Below are 25,633 nucleotides of genomic sequence, written 5' to 3'. Positions count from 1 at the left end.
GCTAAGCGCTTTAACGTGCATTATCTCATTTGATCCTCACAACAATCCACTGAGAGCCAAGTTATTATTATCTTCACTTTGCAGAAGAAACTAAGGCTCAGAGAAGTCAATCAACATTCCCATGATGACACAGCGGTGAAGGGGCAGAGGCAGGGCTGAAACTCAGGCCAGCCCATCTGTGGAGTCTGACCTCTGCCCTCCCGGCTGCACTTCCTTCTCCAGGTCCCTCTGCTCTGGCCTCCTCCTCTGTCCCAGCATGGCCTCCCTGTATTATAGTCAGTTTGATTCAATGTATCAATATTTTAGTTCACATACCAGGAATGCTGTAGGGTGCCCCAAGAGCACCCTGGGAGCTCTCGGATCCCCTTGATGACTTGGGCTTGGGCGTGGGTTTAGTGAGCACCCGAACCTACTGGGTTCAGGTTGTTTGAGGCTGCGGGTCAAGGCTGAGGCCATCACAGACTGTGCTCAATGACCAGCTGACCACCTGGACATTCCCCCTCCACCCCTGGCTGCCGCCCCTCTCCTTACTCCACCGCAGGGAGCAGCGTGTGCAAGAGTCAGACAAACTGGCTGTGAATCTTCTGTGACTTCGGGCAAGTGGCTGACCACTCTGAGCCTCAGTTTTCCCATCTGTAATTCAGAATAAAACTAGGACCTCACCCAGTGTTATTTGGAGGATTTCATGAAGCATTTAGCTTATGGCCTGGCAGTCAGTAAGTGGATATTAAGCAGCAGCTATTATTGTTACTGTTATTTTCTGTGAATTAAGGTGTCCAGGTGCCAAATGCCTGAGGTCTGGCACACAGCAGGTGCTCAAAGTAAAGGCAATCACTCACTCAGCAGACAGAAGCCCCCACCCGACCCCTGGCCAGCTGTGTCATTCCTGGCCGGCTCTGATGTCTCCTAGGCTCTGGTCCTCATCAACAATAGGGTCACTCTGGAAGCCAGGCACAGGCGCAGGGCCCCACCCACTCGCCCCATCCCCTCATTCTCAGTCCCAGGCCGCTCCTGGAGAAAGAGGTGGCAGAGTGCAAGTTCCCTCAGGGTCGGCACATTTTTCGGGGTTGGCTGGCTTTCTAGTGGCGCCATCTGCTGGTGAGTGCAGCACTGCTCCTGGTGGGGCCTGCTGCAGAGGGCTCTGAGCGGGACCGCGGCCACCCACTGCCCCTTCCCCTGTAGCTCATCTGCCCAGTCCTTCATTCACGCGTGCTGACCACCCTCTGTGTGTTAAGACCCAAGGATCCCAGCCTCGCTTGTGGGGTGGGAGCCCTGGAAGCCCAGTTCCTGCGCCTCCCTCTCAGGCCTGGCACTGAGTCCTGGGGCTGGGTCCCACAAGCCTACCTCGGTTTGCACTCAGGACATCAAAAAGGACAGATGACCCTCCAGGGGTTTCTAGAAACCAAGACTGGAAGAAGGGGTCTCCCTCCTGGTCTGAGATGGTCCAGGAATGGGAAACCCAAATGACCGTTGCTGGGCCCATGCCTGACTCCTCACAGCACCTGCCAGGGGACCCTAAAGCTCCCCTCCCCACTGTGAAGGATCTGGGGCCCCCACAAGGACTGGCCTGGCTCTTTGGTCTCCGTCAGACCAGCAAGGAGGCCCAGCCTGGCCCAGGGCTGTTTGTATAAAGTCTGAGGGAAGAACAATGAATGACTTAGGAGACAGAGTTCTGCTCCCAGCTCTGGCACAAACGCACTGTGTGAGCTGGGGTAGGACTCTCCCTTATCCAAGTCTCCTTGTAGTAAAATGGGTGGGAGGAGGGGGCCAGATGATGGGTGAGGACCCGTGTAGCTCCCAAACTGGGCTCGTGCTAAGATGCAGATTTTTGCGCCGCTACTTCAGCATCTCTGGGGCTGGGACCTTGAAATCTAAAGTAGCAAGCACTGCAGCTGGAGTAGGGGAAGCTGACAAGTCAGTCCTGGCTTGGGGAGGCAGAAGTGAGGGGTGTGTATTGCCAGCAGATAAGGAGAATGTGTTGGTTTCAGGGGTCCCCCATACCCCAGTATCCATCTTTTAGTTTGCCACTGTTCTGTGGATATGGGAGGGTCACCCCAGTTGCATGTCCGTGGGACCCCACTGCTAGCAGCAGCAGAGTGTATGCAGAGAACCAGCACAGAACCCAGCCAGGCCGCCCGGCCAGTGGGGCTGGGGCCGGGACAGCCTGCGGTGGGGGCGGGGCCCTTGTTGCCTGAGGAGGTATTTTCAGAGTGCCCCTCCCTCTGGAGTTTCCAACGGTAGAATAGAGCCCTGTCTAGTATTTGACCAAATATGGTGGCATCTCTCATGCTCGAGCCCCAGCCAGCGTCTCAGTTATGCTGTGGAAGCCTGCCCCGGACAGATTAATCTTGTGACATTCAGGAGCGCCTCTCACCCTGCGTTCTTCCCCTCGGACGATTCCTGTAAATGGCCAAGACCGGCCCTCAGCACGACAGGGCCGTCCTCAGTATCTGTTCACAATGCCCCTCCTCTGTCCTCCTCACATTCCCTCCCGCCATTCCTGCCTCCCTGGGTGGATGTGCCCGCTCACACTGGGCTGGGCTGTTCACCTGAGGTGAGAGACATTGGCCAGAGGAGCTGGTCAGTTGAGCGTGTGATTCCAGGACCTTTGGACCCTGAGGTCATCTGACCTCACAAACTTGAGGCCTGAGTCTTGGAGGCCTAGACCTCTCTCAGCAGCCGGGAGGGTGGGCCTGAGGGGGTTGAAGGGAGAGTCAGTAGAGAAATGAGAACAGTGCCACCTCTAATGCTAATTAGAACAGCTAAAGTTTATAATAATCATTATACAATTATTTTATAATAATCTCTATAATAAATAGCTAAGTGTTTATTGAGCACTTACTATGTGCCAGGTACTGTTGCCAGCTATTTAACATGGGTGATTTCCTGTATTCCTTATAGCAGTTTTAAGAGGGTGCCATGATTCTTCCCATTCTAGAGATGCGGGAACTGAGGCTCAGAAAGATTTCAGGAGGGAATGGGCCAGGCCACCGTCTATTTCTGGATACACCCACCATTTTACAGAGGAGGGAACTGAGGCTGACAGTAAAGCTCACATGCAGCCACACAGTCTCTGAGAGCGGAGACCACCCCAGGAGGGAGAGTGCTGTGTCAGGAAGGCCAGGACAATCAGCCGTAAGTCCTCATGGATCTGAAACTTGGCCAGAGTGAGGGCATACAGCTTCAGAAATATGTTCACAGCAGGCTGAAATTGTGCGGAAAATATCCCAAGAAAAACAACATGGGGTGGTGGATAGAGCCCTGGATGGGGACAGGGTGGGAATAGCAGCTCTGACACCTCTAACTCACTGTTAATAATGACAAGTCCCTTTCTGGCTCCAGCCTCAGTTTCCTTGACTGTGATCTAGAAGGGTGGGGCTTTGGTCTCCTAGGGCTGCTGAACTCACCTGAGGCCGGCAGAGGCTGGAGTGCCTGAGGCTGTTTCCCTGGGAGATGGGGCCTGTGTCCCACTCCTGGCCAGCACAATCTGAGAACATTTGCTCTCCCGACCAACCAACGGCCCATCCCTCCTCCACCCTCAACCCCTTGCCATCCCCAAAGCAAACGAAGCTGATTGTCTTAGCTGGCCCTGTGGGTGCTGGCTGGGCGGCCGGCCGCAGGCCACAGGCGGAGATGCCACCGGCCAGAGCCCCACCAGACACACAAGGCATTGTCCCTCGGTCAACAGCCCCTGGGCACCTCAGCCCCGCTCCTGGCCTGCCCCCACGCCCCTCACCGCCTGCCACTGCGCTAGGCTCAGCCAGCTGGGGGCCCAAGGCTCCCTGCTGATGACGAGCCCACCCACTCACTCCCCCAGCAGCCCCCAGTTGAGCTATAATTGCTTCGCTCCATCCTGTTGCTGCCATTCTCTCGGCGGCATCTGGGGTTCCAGGCGGGCAGCAGCTGCAGGCTGACCTTGCAGCTTGGCGGAATGGACTGGCCTCACAACCTGGTACGTGGCGCTTCCCTGCCGCACCCCCACCCCTTTTTAGAGCCCAAATATGTCAGTTTTTCTTTCCTATTGATTAATGGCTGCCTCTGTTTGGTTTGGAATCTACAGAGGCAACTTCTCTGTCTTCTCCCCCAGGACTAGAAAGAAACAGAGACTGGTCACTGTAGCCATGGGCAGCAGTGCAGCCTCCTGAACAGGGCTCAGCCGGGGCACACTGAAGTCTTTTCAGACCAGAGGCATCTGGGGAGATCCCGGCAAACTCAGCCATTGGGGTTTTTCCAAAGAGACCCAGCTTCTGAGGTCCTGGCTGTCTGACCTTGGGCAAGTCCTTCTGTTTCTCAGTGTCCCATCTGGAGAGTGAGGGAGGGGGACTTTGATTCTATTCTATGTTTCTCCGAGTGGAGAGCCAGAGTTTAAGAATGCCCTGGGAGAAACTCTGAAGAGAGAGCCTATTGTTAGGGAGACATTTTTTCTGCACTAGAATCTAGGACCAAAAAGGAAGAATTTAGCAACTTGAATCTCTGTTGCAGATTTTGTGCCAGCGAATACCTCTGCCAAGAGGGGCTCTGCTGAAACTTGTTTCCTAGGGTCAAGACTTGCTGGGTAGCCTGGATAAAGCAGGCATGGGCCATGGGGCTGTGGGGCTGTGAGGTGAGGCATACAGGGAATATATGGAGCCTATCTCAATTTAAGAGGAGTCAGAGGTGCCTCCATCCTGGGAGCTCTGCCTCACACGCAGGCACTGTCCCTTCTCTCTCTGGATTCCTGGGAAGTCTGGCTTCTGCCAGGCCTGAGTCCTCTTCCTTGTGAGCCAAAGGCTTTCCTGATACTCTGGTGCTGGGAAGGAGAAGTGGATGGCAATGGGTGAGGGTGTGTGTGTGTGAGGAGGGCTTGGGGGATGGCTGGAAGAGGGAAGGCTCAGGGGAGAAGGGCAGTGCAGGCGGACAGCACATCCTTAGCCCACAACTTGCCCATCTCCCCAACTTCATCTCATCCCCTCTTCCTCCCACCCACTCTTAATCAACATTTCATTCCATTCAGCAAAGTTCTTTTTTCTTTTTTTTGAGAGGAGTCTCGCTCTGTCACCCAGGCTGGAGTGCAGTGGTGTGATCTCGGCTCACTGCAAGCTCCGCCTCCCGGGTTCAGGCCATTCTCCTGCCTCAGCCTCCCAAGTAGCTAGGACTACAGGCACCTGCCACCACGCCCGGCTAATTTTTTTGTATTTTTAGTAGAGATGGGGTTTCACAGTGTTAGCCAGGATGGTCTCGATCTCCTGACCTTGTGATCCGCCTGCCTCGGCCTCCCAAAGTGCTGGGATTACAGGTGTGAGCCACCGCGCCCGGCCTCAGCAAAGTTCTTAACCAGTTCAAACCTCCTCTCTCATCTTCCCCCAACCCACCCGTCCCACACCTGCAAGACTTCAACTCCCTCAGCCCATGCCTGCCATGCCTCACCTGACATGTCCCTTCCCCAGAAAAGTTTCCCAGGCCATTGTCCCAGCACAGCTAAGCAGGAGGCCCCACTCTTCTCCAGCCACACCCTGAATGGGCCCATCCTGGACTTGTCACTAGGGAGACTTGGGTGTTTGTCTTCTTGTTCACTGTCTTCCTTCTTAGACATAAATGACAGAAGGGCAGCGATGGGGACAGCCATTCCTTTACTCAGCGAGTGTTCACTGAATGCACCACGCAGACACGGGAGATATGACAGTGTGTGGGAACTGACACGTGCCCCCACGGAGTCCATGCTGAGTTGGGGGCAGACACATAAAATAATTGTACACACAAACTTTTAAGATTGAAGTCATGCAAGAGGTGTGTGGGTTGTGAGAGCCCAAGAAAGTCCAGAGGCATCCCGAAGAAAGCGACGCTAAAGCTGACATGAGGGGTGGGAAGGTGTCCAGGAGGTGAAGAGGCAGAATGCTGCAGGCAGAGGCTGTGCAAAGTCCCTGTGGCAGGAAGGAGCATGCTGAGAGTAAGACTGAGAGAAGACCAGAGGCTGGAGCACACAAGAGAGAGGAAACGGGGTAATTTGAGGAGGGAGAGCTGGGGGATGGTGGGCAGAGTCAGACCTGAGCCTGGGAGACCCCTAAAAGCAATGGGAAAGGACCATGGACCCCAAGTCTTGGCCCAGAAAGAGACTTGGCTCTCCCACCTTTGACCTGTGGCTTTCCTCCCCAGCTGTTTCTTCTTACCATTTCCATCTTCCTGGCGCTGGGCCAGCCCAGGAGCCCCAAAAGCAAGAGGAAGGGACAAGGGCGGCCTGGGCCCCTGGCCCCTGGCCCTCACCAGGTGCCACTGGACCTGGTGTCACGGATGAAACCGTATGCCCGCATGGAGGAGTATGAGAGGAACATCGAGGAGATGGTGGCCCAGCTGAGGAACAGCTCAGAGCTGGCCCAGAGAAAGTGTGAGGTCAACTTGCAGCTGTGGATGTCCAACAAGAGGAGCCTGTCTCCCTGGGGCTACAGGTAGGCTGGGCAGTGGTGGCAAGCTGTCTTTGGGGTGTGGGGACCTTTCCCATGCCCCAGTCATTGTAATGGTTAAGATCTCAGATTCAGAGGTCTAGGTGCTTGGGTTTGAATCCTATCTCTGCCTCTTACTTGCCTGTGAGGCTTTGGGCAAATGGATTAGCCTTTCTGGGCCTCAGTTTCCTCAATGTAAATGGAGACAATAGTAGTACCTACTTCAGAGTCTTGTTAAATGAGATATCCATGCAGAGCACTGCCCTTATTGTTCTTCGAGTCTCCGTGGAAGTGCCTGCAAGGCTTTCCCCAGATGTCACTTCCTCTGCTCTGTGGGCCTCGGACGCCCTTCTCAGGTGTGGTGCTTCCATGCGGTGTCCCAGTCTGTCTCTCATGCTGGACCTGGGCCTTCCCAGTGCCGGCATCAGAATCACCTAGGGATTCCCATGCCCAATCCAAACCTCCAGCGGTGAGGCACGGGAAGTGCTATTTCCTATAGCTCCACGTGATCAGGGCGCACAGCAGGCAATGGGAATCAAGACCCATTGCCCTGGATAACGATGGCAGCAGCGTCCTCTCTTGGTTGTAGCTCCGCTTCCTTGCTCAGTGCCTAACCCATAGTAAGGATCAAAGATGAAGGAAAGGGCTGACCCTGAGGTCCTCACTCACAAACCCAGGCCAGAGATTTTTCAGCCACATGACATATACCCTGATACTCTAGAATAGCACTGTTCACCAGAACTTTCTGTGATGATGTAAAGTCCAGTATGGTAGCCACTAGCCTCATGCAGCTACTGAGCACTTGACATGTGGCTACTGTGACTGAGGGATTAACTTTGATTAATTTGTTTATTTTTTGATTGAGACAGGGTCTCACTCTGTTACCCAGGCTGGAGTACAGTGGCATGGTCTCGGCTCACTGCAGCCTCTGCCTCCTGGGCTCAAGCAATCTTTCTACCTCAGCCTCCCAAGTAGCTGGGACCACAGGCATACCTGGCTAATTTTTTATATTTTTTTGTAGAGACAGGATCTTAATATGTTGCCCAGGCTGGTCTCACACTCCTAAGCTCAGACTCCTAAGCTCAAGCAATCCACCTGCCTTGGCCCCTCACAAAGTGCTGAGATTACAGGCATAAGCCACCATGCTCAGCCTGATTAATTTGACACATGAACCTAGTGGCTACTGCATTGGACAGTGCAGCTCCAGAATGTGACCACTGGAAGGGTCGGTAAAGATCCTCCAGATTGGAGCTTTTCACATCTGATTGTGCCAATGAATCACTCAGGGATCTGATAAAAATGCAGCTTCAGATTTAGGTTCTGCATTTCTAGCAAGCTCCCAAGCATAAGGTGATGCTAATTCTACATGTCCACAGGTCCAGTTCACCCACTTCCTTGTCCCGTATTTAGCAGATGGGGAAACCGAGGTGCAGAAAAGGAGAGGTCACAAAGCAAGTCCCTGTATGCAAGGCTCCATGAGAGCACCAGGAGGGAACTTGTCTGCTTTGTTCATCAATGAACACCTAAAATCTAGGACAGAACTGCTCATGTGGTGAGCATGTAAGTGTTGAATGAATGGAGATTAAGTCAAAATAGAACCCAGACCTCCTGACTTCTTTGCCAGTGGAAATTAGACATCAATAAAAATAATCCACACTTTATTTCTGTGGATTAAGTTTCCCAACAATATAAACACAGTGGGGGTGGGGCAGGCAGAGGGAGGCCTTAAGCTACTCCACGATCCCCACAGCGCAACCTGGTACTGGGATGGGCATCTGGCTGCAGGAAAGAAGGAAGCTAGGTGACTGGTGACCTTGAAGCTGGATAACCTTGGGGCTCTCGACTTGCCTTCCATGATCTTGTTTCCTCACGTGGAACACGGAGTTGATTACTGTCTTTCCTCTAGCCCAACACAGTCTTGCTGCGGAAATTAAAACTCCGATTAGGAAAGGCAGGGGTGTGGGGTATGGGTGCTGACTGGCCCTTTCCTGATCACCTTCCGCTCTGCTCTTTCTCCTGCTCCCTGTAGCATAAACCACGACCCCAGCCGTATCCCTGCGGACCTGCCGGAGGCACGGTGCCTGTGTCTGGGCTGTGTGAACCCCTTCACCATGCAGGAGGACCGCAGCATGGTGAGCGTGCCAGTGTTCAGCCAGGTGCCTGTGCGCCGCCGCCTCTGCCCGCCACCGCCCCGCACAGGGCCTTGCCGCCGGCGCACGGTCATGGAGACCATCGCTGTGGGCTGCACCTGCATCTTCTGAACCACCTGGCCCAGAAGCCAGGCCAGCAGCCCGAGACCATTCTTCCTGCACCTTTGTGCCAAGAAAGGCCTATCAAAAGTAAACACTGACTTTTGAAAGCAAGACTTTGGGTTTGCTTTCTGTGGCTTCGAAGTCAAAACAGGGGAAGGGTAGGAGGTTCCTGGGAGGTAGATTTCAGATTAATATAAAGGAGGATTTTTCATCACTCTGAGTTCTCCAACACTGAGGTGGCCTATTAGAAAATAATGTGTTCACCTCTACCACCTAGGGCCATCATGTGTTTCCTTTATTTATTTTGAGACAGGGTCTCACTCTGTCGCCCAGGGTGGAAGTGGCCCAGTCACAGCTTACTGCAGCATCAGCCTCCCCAGGCTCAAGCGATACTCCCGCCTCAGCCACTCAAGTAGCTGGGACTACAGGTGTAGTGGCACACGCCACTACACCAAGCTAATTTTTGTATTTTTTGTAGATACGGGGTTTCACCATGTTGCCTAGGCTGATCTTCAACTCCTGGGCCTCTCTGCAGATCAGACTTCTGCCCACCTCGGCCTCCCGAAGTGTTGGGATTACAGGTGTGAGCCGCCACACCTGGCCCATGTGTTTCCTTTAATTTGGGTTTATAAGTCTATATTTCAGCCATGTTAATGTAGCTTGGTTGCTATAAACCAACATAGGCGTTAACAAGAGTTAACGCTACCCACTTAAGGGTCACTGGAAACAAGCTCTTTTGAGGCGGGGAGCTCCCCATCTCTGAAAGTGTTAACTTAAAGCCAGGCTTCTCAAAGGTATTATGGAGCAGACCCCTGCTCTGGTTGGAGTAGATGATCTAAAAAGTCTTTTTCAGCTCTGAGATTCTCTGCAGAGCAGACTTAGACCCAAAGAAAGGCCTCCAGGTTGCCAAAGAGCAGGTGCTTTTAACTTGGGATAGTGCATCCCTGAAATTTTTATGTATGTACTTTTTCTGAGCTGAGGATTCCTGGTTTTGAACAGACACTCATAAGTTGAGAAGTGTCAATGTAGATCATTCTTTCTTCCAGCCCTGTCCAAAAGGGGATCTTATTAGATGGTTTGCTGATATCAGTGATTCTCAAACTTTAGTGAGCATCAGAATCTCCTGGACGGATTGTTAAAACAGCTTGCGGGGCCCCACATCTAGAGGTTCTGATTCAGGTGGAGGCTGATACTTTGCATTTTTTTTGCAGTGTTTTTCTTGCATTTCTAATATATAAACAGTTGTTCCCAGGTGATGCTGGTGCTGCTGGTCTGGGCACTGCACTTTGAGAACCACTGGCTTATATTAAGATACTTTGCTGATCAAAAATGGCAGTGTGTTGGCTTACTCCTGTAATACCAGCACTTTGGGAAGCTGAGGCAGGCAGATTTCTTGAGCCTCAGGAATTTGAGACCAGTCTGAGAAATATGGCAAAACCTCATTTCTACAAAAAAAAGAAAAAAAAAATACAAAAAATAGCCCAGCATGGTGGCACGCGCCTGTAATCCCAGGTGTTAGAGAGGCTGAGGTGGAAGGATCACTTGAGCCTAGGGAGGTTAAGGCTGCAGTTAGCCATGACTGTGCCACTGCACTCCACCCTAGGTGACAGAGGGAGACTATCAAAAAAAAAAAGCCAAAAACAGCAGTGTGGACTAATATATCCTAAAGTCCATGCTGACTCTTGACCCCTGGATGTAACTCCCCACTTCTCCCTTTGTCCCCTAGCAATTCAATCCTCCCGTTGGGCCCTCTAACCCCTGCAGCAAATCCCAAATCAGCTGCTCTAGGGTCTAAAAATACCTTCCCTCCCACAAGACAGCTGAGGGGCTCGGACTATATTCTGAGGGTAAGAATAGCTAGCACTTTAGAGTTAATTTTAATAAAAGGGCCAACCGCCCAGGACAGGAATATTTGGCTTGGCTGCTCTAACTTTAGTGCTTAAAGCAGCTTTAGCTCTGAATGTCTTAAGGGTCTAATTCATGAAAGGCCAGTGATTAGGTATGTGCCTGCCTGGGGTGGTAAGTAACTTACCTTTTTTGGTATTGTTCTAGAGTGGATACTGGTTAAAATTACCCCAGGAAGCTTCGGCTGGGTTCCAGACACATGGAAAACAGACTTCCTGTGCCAGCGCATGCTGATCCCTTCAGCAGCCGCTTCTCCACCCTTGGGGCTACTCTCCAGGTCTTAAGACTTCAGCCCCACATGAAGGGCCCACAGCTTCCAAGCCCTTTCTGTGGGGTGAGGGTGTGGGAAGAATTGAGCTGCAAGAGGGTTGCTTGTAGTCCTGGGAGACCCTAGGTGCTCTGGGGCATACGGGCTGGTGGGGAAACCCCTCATTGTGGTAGGAGGGGGGTGTCTTACTTCTACCCAAGCATCAGGAGCCCCCCAGATGCTCCATAAACACCAGCTAGTTTCATACGGATGATGCCTTTTCCTCTTTCTGGGCTTTAGATTCCTCATCTGTGAAATGAACAAATGGGATTTGGGGATCTCTAGGGTCTTTTCCAGGCTTACCATTCTGTGACTTAGAAGCTTGGCCTTGGTGGCTGGGCTGACCACTGGCGTAGCTCCGAGTCCCAGCTGGCTCTTCCCAGGCTCCCAGTTTAAAGGCACCAGCAGGGAGCTCAGGTCCTTTGGAGAGCTGGCTCTACACAGCATCCTGGAACTTCCTTTGGTCTGAGTCTAAGTGTGTTTCATGTTTGCCTCCTCTAGCGAGAAGCTCGCACTCCATGAGACAGGGGCCTCATCCCTTGTTCAGCACTGCACCTCCAGCACCTGTCAGTGTCCAGAGCGGATAGGGGCGCCATGTTTGGTGAATGAGTGCAGAGACGCCTCTAGGGGGAGCCCAAGATCTGCCTCCTGCCTCCCTCTATTATGCCTTCATAGGTGGGTCAGAACAAAGATTTCCTTACCAACCTCCCCGGTCCCCCACTGCCAATCACCCACCCCTATTCTACCCTCTACAGCTGCCGCTTATCCCCCAAAGTCCTGAAATTTTGCTTGGGTCACCTGCTCCAGGAGGCAGAGTTCCCACGAAGGGTATTAAATGTCTACTACACTGCATCCGGGACTGAGGATGTGTGGCCCTTTTCCTGTTTTGTTTGGCTGTCTTTGCAAATGCTCTCTTCTTCCAGGGCTCCGTGAGCTGCTGGGGGCTTCTGTCCAGGCCTGAGAAGGTTGGGGTGAGCCCTGGGGCAAAGGCGTCCTGTTGGTTCTTATTTCTGGAATCTGTCCTTTCCTCCCTGCCTCCAAGGAATCAGGTTTGGGCTTGGGGAGGCAGGGATTGTGGGCATTTTGGCTGGCTTTGGTTCTGAGCTGTTTGGGCCTACCCAGGTAAAGAAGGTTTCTGAAGGACATAGCCAGTTCCAATGCAGTCATGCTTGGGCATGGAGCCAAAGCCCAGACAAGGACTGAGGATCAAATGTAAATGCCTTGGTTTGTGTCTTCTGTGCACAAATTCTCTGCAGGGATGCAAGGGAGGGGTGGCTACCAGGGATAAGTTTTGTATTGTCCAGTGCTGGGCCAATACCAATTATTAATTACACCATGACAGCGCATGCCATCTTCATTTCAAACAGACCATGAAAAGATGCTATTACACACTTCGAGTTCACTGGACTTGAGAGCCCCATTTGCGTGTGGCTAACATTGTGACTCTCTCTCCAATACCCTTTCCCCCTTTGACCTTGAAGTTTGGATGAGACCACTTCTGCTCCAGGGATAGGACCTGACTGCTCTAAGCCAATCAGCGTAATCTCACACCCTCCCTGCCTGCATCATGGTTACTGGTCTCGTATCTGAATCCCAAGCCAATCAATCAGCATGTGGCATTCCCTTGAACCACAGGAATTGGTTCAGGGGTGGTCCAACTGGCCCAGAGCCCAAAATTTGGTTCAGTGCTTATGAGAGAAGACCTTCTCTTCCTGGGAGCTGTTGGCAGCCATCTTTGACCACGAGAGAAATCATGGAACTGTAAGATTGCATAGTGCTCTACGCCTAGACTTTAAAGCCATGATAACTAATAAAAACTTTTTATTGCTTGTCAATTTGAATTTGGTTTTCTACTGCTTCATCAAAAGCCTTCTTACTTGGCTGGGGGTGGTGGCTCACCACCTTGGGTTTTTAATCCCAGCACTTTGGGAGGCCAAGGCGCGTGGACCACCGAGGCTAGGAGTTTGAGACCAGCCCAGCCAACATGGCGAAACCCCATCTCTACTAAAAATACAAAAAACTAGCCAGGCATGGTGGCAGGTGCCTGTAATCCCAGCTACTTGGGAGGCTGAGGCACAAGAACTGCTTGAACCCAGGAGGCGAAGACTGCAGTGAGCCAAGATCACACCATTGCACTATGGCCTGGGCAACAAGAATGAAACTCTTAAAAAAAAAAAAAAAAGCCTTCTTACTGATGTGTCAGTTTCATAATTTCTATAGTTATCTATAAGTGCATGCTACTTGTACTTTCTTTCACTGCCATTACCATCACCCTGGCACAGTAAAAACCACCTCAGAGCCAGTTTGGGCCTCCACCAACTGGAAGGGTATTTTGCCCATGCATTTGGCAGTGTTGTTACTCTGGGCACCCAGGCCCTTTCCCTAAAGCCTGATTTAGCAAGGCTGGTAGGGCTTTGGCATCTGCATCTTCCTCAAGGCTCCCTCCCCTTCCCCAGGAGATACTAATGTAGTGGTTGGTCCCTGGGCACCTGAGACTTAGTTCTTCCATTACAGAAAAGAACAGGTCCAAAAGGAATGAAAAGGGCTTTTACTTTCTTTTTAAAACAAGTGATTTTTAAGGGTTTGTAGAAAAAGCAAAGAAAAGCATAATTCTCCTCTTACTTCAAGCTAGTGTCTGATGAGAAGGTACCAGGCTAACCTCTGAAGAATCCTACCCCAACACCTTCTTTTCTTTTTCTTCTGCTGGGATGAACATCTAGGGGTGAGATATGACTGCTCTCTACCATCTGGGGACTTCTCTTCTTTATATCTTTGCATTTCTCAATCTTTGCATAAGGAAGAGAATGGCTAATTCCTCTAGGTGCCAAGGAAAAGCTTCCCTCTTCCTACAGCCTCGCATGTTTCTCTTTTCCCACTGGTTGCCAGGAAGCTTGGAGATATGGTGACGACTGTTCAGGCACACGTCTCTTCCTTGGGTCCTACCACAGTCATCTCCTCCAATATGCAGTGATGTTGACAGGCTTGGAGATGGTGACTAGGGAGTTCTGAACTAGGTACCTCAAACCTAGCAAGTCCACAGTAACCAGGAGCTATGATCATTTCTTAGGTTTTCTGATCTTCCCTTCTACTTTATTTGTAACCATCTGGTTGTAAATGTTTTCTTGTAGGTTGCCTCAATTGATTGTCCATTGTGGGAGTAGGTAGTGAAAAACAGTAATAAAATAGGACTCATAGTTCTCTGCCTTATATTCCCTCCTGTAGTCTTCTGGTTTCTAGCTAAGAAACCAAGTCTGAAGCACCTTGTGAAGATGAACTTTTTTCTTCTTAAAAAAAATAAATAAAACAAATATACTGGCTTGGATTTCCTTCTCTTTTCTTACTTTCCCCCTTAAAAAAAAAGCAGCAGCCACTGTGTGGACCCTTAATATAGGCAGACAGTAGGTCACCTGGAGATGCTTGATACATGAGGGGTCAGAAAGAAGCCTGGTGGGCGAGCATGGCTTATTCAGTCCTGGGCTGCTGTGGGGTGATCCATCTTCAGTGGGGGATGAAAGTTCCCGGGCTCTCCCCAGAGCCCTCATAGTTCAGTCTTGACCTTGTGCATCAAATCTTTTTGATCAATCTTGTCTAGGTCCTGGTACCAGCGGTTGTAAGCCAGCAAGGCCACATTCTTGGCAGCCACGGCCATCACCTCCACAGAGCTGGCCGCCCACTCCAGGGCATTGAGGTAGAAGAGCTGGTCATGGAGTGCAAATCTCGGGAGCGTGGGGCGGGAGCCATAGAGGGGATGGGCCTGCCACTCAGCTGTCTGCACTGAGTAATAGGAACGGAAGAGGGTCTTTAGCTGGGTCCGAAAGAGGGGCTTGGGGGACTGGACTCGCCAAACAGCTGCCTCCTGGGGCTGCTTTCGCCGGAAGCTGGCAGAGATGTTGACAGGGCAGATGTTGTCCAGAGTGCAGAAGAAGCTGGGGAAATCTGTGGTGAGGATGTTGGCAAAGGGGAAAAGCTTAGGGTCTGGGAAACCGAAGTAGGAAGAGTTGAGGTAGCCGTGGACCAAGGAGACGACGGTGGGCTGGAAAGAGCCCTGCACGTCATCAATGGGCGGGTGGAAGCCTGCAAAGGTTAAGTTGCTGCTGCTGTTGTCCAGGTGCAGGGGGGTGGCGATGACCACGATGTCATATAAGTCAGAGCTGTTGCCTACCTCATTCTCATATGCCACCTGGTACAGGGCTTTCCCCTCTGGAAAGAAAAGAGCAGAAAAGTCAACTTTCCCTCGGCTTCTACCCACTGAACTCCCTACTGGGGTCCAGCACTGAGGTACAACGAGACCCTGGTGCTCAGGGTGCAGCAGGGCCGTCTAAATGGTGGGTCCTGGCCTCTTCATGCGGCTGCAGATGAAGCAAGGGGCATGGAGTCAGGAGACTCAGTTTCTGCTCTGCGTCCGCCGCTGGCCAGTTGGGGGAGCGTGGGCAAGGATGTCATTCAAAGTCCTCATCGGTCAACAGAAAAAGGCTGGGTTGATAGAAGTCTCAGCTTTCTGGCTGACATGTGAATTGGGGAAACAGCACCCTCTAGTGTCACCTGGCAGGGTTGGGGCTTCTCAATGCTTTTTCGGAAATACTCCCCAGGGGGATCGCAGACCAGGGCTGAGGTACAAAGGAGGAAGTGTCTGTCCACTGGCTGGGAATGGCATGCCTGCCCACTCCCGCCCTGTCTACTCACCTGTGCTGTGCAGGGTCACAGAGGTCACTGTGGCATGGATCACATTGGCCTTGGTGAGCTTCAGCAAACCGGAACAAACCAGCTTATTGCCTCCTTCCACAGACCACAGGCTGCCTTGGGCCCCGGCTAGTGACATGGCTCCTGGGCAAAGCGGGAAGTGGGTGCTGACAGGTTGTCAGGGCCGTGGGGCAGGAGGGCTGCAGAGTCCAGTACTATTCGACTGGGCCTCCCTGCCCGAGCAAAACTCTCCCAACCATGGGCATGGGGAGATGGCAAACATATAAGTAAGTACAACAAAGTGCACAACGCTATGCGGGGAAGACACTGTGCTCAACAAAAGGGCCAGCTCCCAGAGACCACATATTGTGAGGTCTATATTATGCAGAATGCCCAGACTAGGCAAATCCACAGAACCAGAAAGCAGATCTGTAGCCACCCAGGGCTGGGAGGCTGGGGGGTGTTGGGGAGGTGAGGGCTAAAGGGCAAGGGGTTTCTTTCTGGGGTGATAAAAATGTCCTAAAATTGATTGTGGTGATGGTTTCAGAACTCCGAATGTGCTAAAAACCACTGAATTGTGCAATTTAAATGGGTGAATTATATGGTATGTGAATTCTATATATCTCTACACAAAAATGCTATGAAGGTGACACACAAGATACTGAAAGAGTGAGCAGGGAACAATGAGGGGACACTGAGGCAGGGCCTGAAGGCTGCGAAGGAGCCAGCATGTGCAGAGCCAGATGAACAGTATCGAGGGTACAAGGGAGGTGCTTGTTATTGTAAACCTTTGCATTCATTTATTTAACAAAAATATACCGAGTGCCTAGTATGACCTAGGCACTGTTCTGTGTTTGCAATGTATCAGGGAACAATAGACAAGGATTCCTGCTCTTGTGAAGCCTACATTCTCCACTCCTGTGGTCTGTGCTAGCAGACAGTGAGCTACACACAGGCCCAGCCACCCCCATGAAGAGCTGGGAAGAGGAGGTGCTCTAAGAGTGGCTCAAAGGCCTCAACAGGGCAGTTCTTGAAACCAAAGTGTAGCGAGCAGAGCATTATCTCAGCTCTAACATTTATACACATGCAAGGGATTATGAGGCAAATGGGAGTGGTAGAAACACAGTGGACCTGTGATCTGAGCCTTGCTTTCACTGTCTGTGAAGTGGGGTGATACTATCTCCTGCCAACTCATGGCCAGTGCCAGAATCAGGCAGGATGGGGCAGCAGAGTGCCTATGTGACTGTAATGAGCTGGATAAAGGTGAGGTTATTGTGGGGACCCCCAGCCCGTTCTGAGCACCTTGGGTGGAGGAGGGGCAGGTGGGCAGGCCAAGGGCTGGACGCTCACCTGCAAAGGCGGGCATCGCTGCTGACTGGCCATAGCTGGCCCGCAGGACAGCAGAAACGACGTCATCAATAAAGCGCTGCGTGACGCCCACCTGCAGCAGGGACTCGGCCACAGAGTGCTGGGTCATGTTAACAAAGGTGGACTCCCCCAGTGAGTAGAGCAGCTCCTCCACACCCGAGAAGGCATAGCCGTGGGCCTGGTACTTGTAGATCCTAGAAGACACATAGAGCTGGAGTCCTTGTGCAGGAAGGCTTTTTGCCTGACCACCTGCCCCTGGGTCATAGTGCCTGGGAGGCCCACCAGGAACCCATCACTTCCTCTACATGGAGTGGTGGGAGAGGAGGCTGGTTATGTTCCCTGGCACCTGTTCTCTGACTGTGGTGGGTCTGTTCCACCTAAAGGGAGAGTGAAGGTATGGAATCCTTCTAGGCCTGGCTTCACATCACGGCTGTGCTGAATAACAACTGTATCACTGCTCTGAGCCACTCCCTGCCTGAGGTCATAGTTCATAACCCTTTCTTCACCCAGCTGGGGCTACGGCCCACCCCTGCTGACACATCTCCTTCTTCAACAGTGTCAGCTCTGCCACAGCTTCTAGGACCTGATGGCACGCTGCAACTTCATGCTGATACTGTCACCTTCTCTGCCAGTCCAGCCTGTCCTCTCCTCTGCCTTGATCTGACAGGGCTCCCACTCACCCCCAGGCTCATGTACTGTCGCTCTATCACTCATGCAATCTCACTAGCATGGATTGGAACCATTGATGGATTTCCCTACTGGCTGGCCTTTGAAATGTTGCCCATTCTAGGGCTTCTTTTGTAAACATGTTGAGTTTGGTTATCAATAGGACACCAGATGGAGGTGTCCAGAAAGTAGAAATGTGGGTCTGGAAGTGAAGAGGAAATGAGGGCTGAGAGGGAGAAGTCATTTCCCATAAAATGTAGAAGTCAACATTATTGGTTTGGATATAATTGATAAGGGAGAAAAATATCAGAAAGAGAGGTAAGGAAATAAGCTTTGGGTGACATCTGGAGAATATAAGGAAGAAGTGCTATAAACAGCAGAGTTATAGAATGGGAAGGGAGTGGAGAAGTGCCAGGAACCAGGGCAGGAGGGCATAGGCCACACCTGAGTGACACTGAAGGGAGGCAGACAGTGATGGGGTCCGGGGAGCAGCCCCTGCGCCTTAGGCTGGAAGCAAGGAGCACCATCGGGAGGGACTTTGGGGAAAGGTGGAGTGACAGCTTGGTGAATAGGGAGGGAACAGACCACTTGCCCTCCATATCTGGGACCAAAGGTGATGGGGAGGGGGCTGGAGCCCAACGATAGGAGGAGTAGTGAAGAAAGGTGTTTATTCTAGATGGAAAAATGAGGACAACAAAGTTCACAAATGAGTGGTCCACAGGCTGCATCTGCCCTACAGAAGTGTTTCATTTGGCTTACAAGAGGAATTGGTTGCAAATGTTGAAAAACTGAAAGATTTCACACACAACTCTGGATTTCTAGCTTCTTCTGAAAAGCGAGTAGATCTAGCCACATGAGGTGGGCATTGTACACGGCTGGCTGCAGATGGCTGCGGTGGAGGGCTGGCTGCTTCCTTCAGAGGGGGCCTTGTTCTGCTCTCTTCCACCTGCTGATTCACTGACTCACACCCCAGTTCAGCCTTTGTTAAGCGACTGAGTTTGCGACCCATGCTTTTATTAGCATCAGTGTAGTAGAGGGTAAGAAAATGAGTGTCAATGTGACAATACTAGGGAGACCATTACTGGACCAAATATGGCCATTCCTCATGGCAGGGGCTTGCTCTGAGCCTGCACTGAATTGTGCTGGCTCAATTCAGCAAGGACCTTTTCCTTTTTCACAATGTACAGTCAAGCTGGTTCCTCCTCCACCTCTTCTTGGTCCCCCTGGAACGCCATCCCCACAGCTCCGCCAGCCCTACCTCATGAACTTCTCCATGACCTCCTCCACCCACATCTGCAGCCTCAGGAAGCTGATGCCGTAGTGCCACCAGAGGCGGAAAAGATTCAGCAGGTACCAGTCAGTCTCCTCCAGCATGAAGTGCTCCCCACCGAAGATGGCGCTCCTGCCCACAACCTCGCGCCGGTGCCTCAGCCCTGCAGAGACAAAGAGGAGCCCCTCAGGTCCCCTCCAAGACTTGGGGCCCTCTTGATGCAAATGGACTGGTCCATTAAAGGAAACACAAATGCTATGGTTTGTTCATTTGTGCTGCTTGTTTATAAACAGTAAACAGATGCACTGGGAAAATGTTTGGACTACCTAGTCAATAAAAAAATGAAAATGAAAATAATGTAACATTTTACGTTTTTTTTCCCCAGGAGGATCCACAAGTGAGGGAAATTCAGATTTCATCCCAGAATATCCAGGGGGTGGGAGCCACTGGGCTTGTTTGGAGATGGTGGCCTTGGGCACTGAGATCACTTCGAAGTTATCCTAGCTCCTTACAGCCATCCTGCACTCTGCAACTTGACAGAGCAGTGGACTCCTAAATACAGATAGAGCTGCTATGACTTGTTCCTTCCCCACCCCCACATACTACACACACTGCTCTCCACTTTAACAATACACTGTATCTTGGAGATTGTCCTATATCTGGGCATAAAGACTTCCCCATTCTGACTGCTGAACAGCCTATTGTGTAGTTATACAATAATTTGTTTAACCCCAGGTCCTAGTGGATAGGCAGCTAGGATACTTTCAGCCTTTTGCTATTACAAACAATGCTGTAATGAATAATTTGGTATCCATGCTACTTTGCACATCTGTAAGACCACCTGTAGCATCACTTCTGAGAAGTGGAGTTTCTGCATCAAACAGAATGTGTATGGGACAGATGCTGCTGGGTTTGAATCCCACCTCTCGCTGTAATGGCTTTAGCTTAAATCTATACATTTTCTGAGCCTCAGTTGCCTTAAGAGGAGATATAACACTCATCTTGCAGGTTGGTAGAGGGGAGCTGAGGTAATGCCTACATACCACCCAGAAGGTGCCTGGCAAGCACCAGCATGTGGAAGGTGATATAATCACGACTGTTTAGAGGCAGCAAATTGAAAGGGAAAGAAACTGGCCTAGGAGTCAAACCTGAGTTCTAATCCCGGCTCTGCAACTAACTCACTGTGTAACCTTAGGCAAGTTCCTTCCCCTCTCTTGTCTCCGTTGCTCCATCTGTAAAATGAGATTGGGCCACATGACCTTCCGGCCTTGACGGTCTGGGAAGTCTGAGAAGGGCCCACTGCTGTCACCAGCCCCAGGGCACTGGGCACTGGAGCCCCAGGACAGACCACTCACCCAGCAGCTTGACGAAGTCCTGCATGTGCAGGCTCAGGGAGTGGAAGGAGGCAGCCCCGCTCTCGTAGTGCTGCTTGTTGACTGAGATGGTGGCCAGGCGGCCACCCACGGTTCCCTTCTCGTACACGTCGATCTGCACCCGAGGTCCAAAGTGCTGCTGGAGAAAATGGGCCACAGCAGAGCCCCCAATCCCGGCCCCAACCACCGCTGTCAGCAGGCCCGGGAGGTAGGGAAGAAGCGAGACAGAACATGAGAGTGAGAGGCTGCAGTTCACACTTTGTATCCTCCTGCGCTGGTGGTTCCCAGGTGCTTAAATTTCATAGGCTTATAACATTTCCAAAAGGAAATCTGCAGACTGAGTTGTCAGTAGAGCTATCAATAAGCAAAGGCAAACCTGAAAACTGCCGCGTACTATACCTTCATTTCATAAAGAAAAAGGTATTTTAGTAGCAAAAGACCAGGAAAGAATACTGAAAGTCGGGATGATCAATTAAAGAGAATAAATTTAGTTTTATATAAAACTCACTACCTTGCTTCTAATTTTCTTATTTCACTATGAATTGTTAAAAGTTACTGACCAGTTCTGTTCAGTGATCAGCGTTTGGAAACCATGCCTTAATCCAGGGATTGGCAAACTACAGCCTGCAGGCCAAATCCAGACAGATGTCTGTTTTTGCAAACTAGAGTTTTATTGAAACACAGCCTTTCTTTCAATTATTGTCTATGACTGTTTTCATTTTAGGCAGAGTTGAGTAGCTGCAACAGAGACTGCATGGCCTGAAAAGCCTAAAATATTTACTTTCTGGCCATTTACAGAAAAAGTATGCCAACTCCTGGTCTAGTCCAACCTACTATCGGACACCTAAATCATCCCTATGTCTGTGTTTGTCAAGACTGGAATGTATCTGCCAGGCGTGGTGGCTCACACCTGTAATCACAACACTTTGGGAGGCCTAGGTGGGGCAGATCACCTGAAGTCAGGAGTTCGAGACCAGCCTGACCAACATGGTGAAACTCTGTCTCTACTAAAAATACAAAATTAGCTGGGTGTGGTGGCGCATGTCTGCAGTCCCAGCTACTCAGGAGGCTGAGGCAGGAGAATCGCTTGAACCTGGCAGGCGGAGGTTGTGGTGAGCCGAGATCGTGCCATTGCACTCTAGCCTGGGAAACAAGAGCAAAACTCCATCTCAAAAAAAAAAAAAAAAAAAAAAAAAGACTGGAATGTACCCTATGGTGGATTGCTCATTACCCTACAGGACACTATATTCCAGTTTGAAATCTTGTTACAAAGTTTCAGCTTTTTTGGGTCTTATCATACACTGTCTTTACTGTACCTCCTGCCTTCCTGTTATTTGTAAACTTGGTTTACATGCCATTAGTATTCTCATCCGTCACTGATAAGAATGTTTCCTGGGACAGGGCTTGGAGGTGCTGCTAGGAAACCACTGCCTGGACAGACATCAATCATTTTTTTTTTGAAACAGGATCTGGCTCTGTTGTCCAGGCTGGAGTGCAGTGGCGTGATATCGGCTCACTGCAAACCTCCCAGGCTCCCAAGTAGCTGAGACTACAGGCACATGCCACCATGCCCGACATATTTTTTGTAGAGATGAGGTTTCACCATGTTGCCCAGGCTGGTCTTGAACTCCTGAGCTCAAGTGATCCTCCCGCCTTGGCCTCCCCAAGTGCTGGAATTACAGGCATTAGCCACTGTGCCTGGCCTGACACTAATCATTAAACAGTCCTGTGAGAGAACTGTAAACCAGCAATGAAGCTACTGAACTGGACTACCACTCTACCTATAATTTTTGCCCACCATGTATCTGAAACACCACTCTCCTCTCATCAGACAGTCCAGAGGCCTTACCCAAAAAGAAAATGAAATAAATCTGGTGTAATTTGTCCTTACTGGACCCATTTGGACCCACAGAGTACCAGCTCCTGCCAGGAAGTCACAGGCAATCCTCAGACAGCACCAGGTTCTCTATGATCTGGCCTCTGCTTACTTATTCCACTTATTCCACTTCCTGCTTTACCCTCCCAAGATGTCACCTTCTTGTCTGTCTAGGCTTCTCTTATTGTGGGCGCATAGCTTTGTTCTCTCATGCCTGGGCCTTTGCCAGAGCTGTTCCCTTTGATAGGAGTGCCATCACCCTGTGTCTCACTGGCTTCAACAGCCCTCAGATGTCACCTATAACTTGGCTTGACTGATCCAAGTTCTGAGGTGTTCACCTCAGAACACCTGAGGTGAGTCAGGTGTTCTTCCTGCATATTCCCACAGCACACTCTGCTTAGCCGTACTGTAGTCAAGTTATTTAAGGACAGACAGAGAACCCATGGTCACTATGTCCCCAGATCCTGGCGGACAGTAGAGTTCATGAAGTAAGTATTTTTTCTGTGTTGAAAGAATAAACCATTTCCTCTCTCAGTACTTACAAAGCCACTTCCAAGACAGCTTTGGATTTTATTTTAACCACTGTGCTCCCATCCCCTCCATGTGTGAAGAGTCACAAATTACCCATTTTTCCAGAGAAACTGATATTAAGGCCTAGAAGCTGCCCAAGATCAGGAAGCAGAAGACACCACTTCATTGTGAACCAGCTCATTTAACACAACGGACACCAATTCTCTAATTTACAGTAAGATGTCCTGGGGCACAAAGAAAAATCAAACAGGCTTCTGTCCCCCAGGACCCCAGCATGGAATGGGCAGACAGACTCCTGCACAATTAGCAATGACAACCCATGATGAAGTACAACAGGGTTCCAGGGAGTCCTGAAGGGGAAGCAGTGAATTCTGCCCCAGAGGGTGTGGGGACACAGCCTTCTTGGGGAAATAAGATTTCATGCAAGATGCTGGAGGACAATCAGCTATGTCAGTGAGAGGACACGCACACTCTGCAAAGAGACCAGCATGAGAAGGGCAGCATATGGAACTATATGGGTGGGTTTAGAGGGTCCTGATGCCACATGGGGGTTCTCAGATTTGATCCTGCAGAAGCACAAGGATTAAGCCATCCTAACAGGAATCCGCATTCTTGTTGTGGGTAGAGTCCAAACCACCAAGGATGAACAGAGGCTCCTGTCAGAGGGCTGAGGAAAATCTAGAAAGCTGAAGGGCAGTGTGGCATTGCCAAGTGTCCTGCTCTGGATGGCTCTTGGGTGGGGCCAGAAGGGCCAGCTGGGAGGAAGCAGGCAGAGAGCTCCATGTTGCCACAATGCAGCAATTCTGCTGGGTGGAGGTCCTGCTCCTTCCCCAATGGTGAGAAATGTCCTGTCCTGTTGCCTGTTGCTAAGAAAACGGGGAGTGCCCTGCATATTCCCACAGCACACTCTGCTTACTCCTAGCCACACCGCATTCAAATGATTTAAGGACAGAGAGAGAACACATGGTCACTCATGGATACTGCCTGCCTAACTCTTCCACATCCTTCAAATCCTGGCTCAAACTCCACCTTCTCCATGAGGGCTTCTCTGGCTACTCTAGCCTCAGGATTCTCTTTTCTTGGCAAGCACTAAACTCTCAGTCTCAAACTGGTTTCTGGCATGCTTCAGTCTTCTTAACCCTGTATGGCCTGGGCTGTGGTTCTGCTACACAAGAAGCTTTAGCACTGCACTGGACCCTGTAAGTTTGTGATGCTTCTATCAGATGTTCCAGGCACTCCTGCCAACTGGGGTGCATGGAGAGTGGCCTAGTGGAATAGGGTCTTTGTCCTCCCACCCCGAAGCCCAGGATCTCTGCCTGTGGGAATATCATGTGTGAGGGACTTGAAAATCTTCACGAGTCATGTAGTTAAAGTGACAGTTGTTGAGGGAGGAAAAAAAAAGCAACTGTAAACACACATGAAACTCTAGTCAATGATATGCACGATGAAGTATTTAGTGAGGTGTCCTGATGTCTGCAATTTATTTGGAGATGCATCAAAATGTAGGCTGGATTCGCGGATGTCTAGAACAGTGCGTGATAGTTATGTGACACAGCAAGTATAGCAGCAGTTAATGGCAGAATGTAGGTGGTGGGTATACAGATGACCACTATAAAATTCTTGCTGTACATCTGAACATTTTCAAAAGAAAGTATTGGGGAAACCACACACAATAAACAAAAAGACTGTTGTTAAAAGTTCCCCGTTCTGTCAGCAAATCTCCAGCAGATCTAGTGTTCTGTCTCTGCCAGGACTGTCTCCTATCGACCTGGGGGTGGTTTGGCTTAGATGTTACTTCCAGGAAGCCCTCCCAGGGCCGCAAAGACAGGGTGAAGCGCCCCTCCTCCGCATGCACCGTACTTCCTCAGCTCAGCACGGACTTCCCTGTACTGTGAGGGCTCTCCCCCCAGCAGGAACTACAGCACCACGTCTGCTACACAGACAGCCCTCAACCAACCTCTGTGAATGCCATCGCCCAGCCTCTCTGTCCTCTGTCACCCGGGCGCCTAGCCAACAGCCAGGACCACGGCAGATGCTCAACGACCCTGGACCTCCCGGTGAGATCCGCGGCCAGTCCTGCCCAGGCCTCTTTCCCGTCCTAGGTGGCCCTCTTCACATGCCATGCCCCGGCCCCATCAGGACCTTCCCTGCCGCGTCCCCTTCGGCGCCTCTCCTCCACCCAGCTCCTTTCCCGAGGACCGCTCCCTCACCCAGCTGCCCTCCTCTACCCCCACCTAGCTGAGAACTGAGAACCCTTTACCCGCCGGCCCTCCCCAGCTGGGAACCCCACCGCGTCCTTCCCGCACCGATTTTGCCCGGCGGGGCATCTCCGCCAGCAGCGGCGGCGGCGAGGAGCGCGGTCAACGCGGCGAGCAGCGGGGATACGCGGGCCATGGCGGGCGGCGAGCGGGCAGCACGCCGGGTTCGGGCGCTAGCGGGTTGGCGCTCGGCTCTCCGCCCCGCCCCGGCGCCCCACTGACAGTCCCGCCTTCCTGCCGCGCCAGACCCAGCCCCGCATTGGCCGAGCCGCCGTCCCTCTCCAGCACGAGGCCCTCATTAGCTCCATCTCTCTCGGGGTAGGCTCTCTCATTGGCAGCTTCCCCGTTCCGCCCCCTGCATGCGGGCTCCTCATTGGCTGGGTTCATTCTTGCCCGGCGCAGGTGTGCCCGTCTCGGGTCCTCAGCATCAGGACCAGGGCCCAGCTGCGGGAGACGGATGAAAGAGACCAAAGTGAAGCTTTGAAGACCTCGGTTATGTCCAGCCTCTGCGTTATTAGTTCTATATCTTCTCTGTGTCTCACTGTTTCCTCTTTTATAACACAGACGAAGAATCCTGCTCCACCTTTCTAGGTGGTTGTAACCATCTTATGAGATGAGGGAAGCCGTTTGCAGCGTCTGCAAGTGCTGGAAATTGCTGACTAAGCATGCGGCCAGGGTGGTAAGACGCTACCCTATTCATATGCTGACACAAGCCCTATGCTTTCGATACT

At 51.3% G+C, this 25,633-nt stretch overlaps 2 protein-coding genes across 8 annotated transcripts in view; one reads left to right on the top strand and one right to left on the bottom strand.

Moving 5' to 3' along the window:
- Positions 1-8,781, top strand: part of IL17B (interleukin 17B) — a 29,904-nt gene extending 21,123 nt beyond the window's left edge. The window contains exons 1-3 of one of the 4 annotated variants that reach the window (XM_054488188.2): positions 1,031-1,098; positions 6,133-6,422; positions 8,446-8,781. In XM_054488188.2, the coding sequence (XP_054344163.1) occupies positions 6,268-6,422; positions 8,446-8,677 (387 nt within the window). In that variant the 5' untranslated portion in view covers positions 1,031-1,098; positions 6,133-6,267 and the 3' untranslated portion in view covers positions 8,678-8,781. Of the gene's footprint in view, positions 1-1,030; positions 1,099-3,774; positions 3,953-5,688; positions 5,979-6,132; positions 6,423-8,445 lie in introns of those variants that run through there. The other 3 variants (XM_054488186.2, XM_054488189.2, XM_054488185.2) reach the window with 3 other exon arrangements.
- A 4,632-nt stretch (positions 8,782-13,413) lies between these two features.
- PCYOX1L (prenylcysteine oxidase 1 like) lies at positions 13,414-25,179 on the bottom strand. 4 transcript variants are annotated; one of them, XM_054488184.2, is made up of 6 exons: positions 24,951-25,179; positions 20,220-20,426; positions 18,853-19,027; positions 16,911-17,122; positions 15,564-15,704; positions 13,414-15,080 (listed from the first exon to the last, which is right to left on the bottom strand). In XM_054488184.2, exons 1-6 carry the CDS (start codon positions 25,036-25,038, stop codon positions 14,419-14,421), a joined length of 1,485 nt encoding a protein of 494 aa, XP_054344159.1. In that variant the 5' UTR covers positions 25,039-25,179; the 3' UTR covers positions 13,414-14,418. The 4 variants fall into 4 exon arrangements, with proteins under 4 accessions (XP_054344159.1, XP_054344158.1, XP_063521344.1 ...); XM_054488183.2 differs by lacking the exon at positions 24,951-25,179 and adding an exon at positions 20,047-20,096 and having other exon boundaries at positions 20,220-24,914; XM_063665274.1 differs by lacking the exons at positions 20,220-20,426; positions 24,951-25,179 and adding exons at positions 19,235-19,396; positions 20,047-20,062.
- Positions 25,180-25,633: the final 454 nt, after the last annotated feature.

The sequence above is a fragment of the Pongo pygmaeus genome, chromosome 4 (genome assembly GCF_028885625.2).
Source record: "Pongo pygmaeus isolate AG05252 chromosome 4, NHGRI_mPonPyg2-v2.0_pri, whole genome shotgun sequence".
In the NCBI taxonomy this organism is placed as follows: domain Eukaryota; kingdom Metazoa; phylum Chordata; class Mammalia; order Primates; family Hominidae; genus Pongo; species Pongo pygmaeus.
The sequence above is the reverse complement of the archived record's forward strand: the minus strand, read 5'-3'. Positions and strand labels throughout refer to the sequence as shown.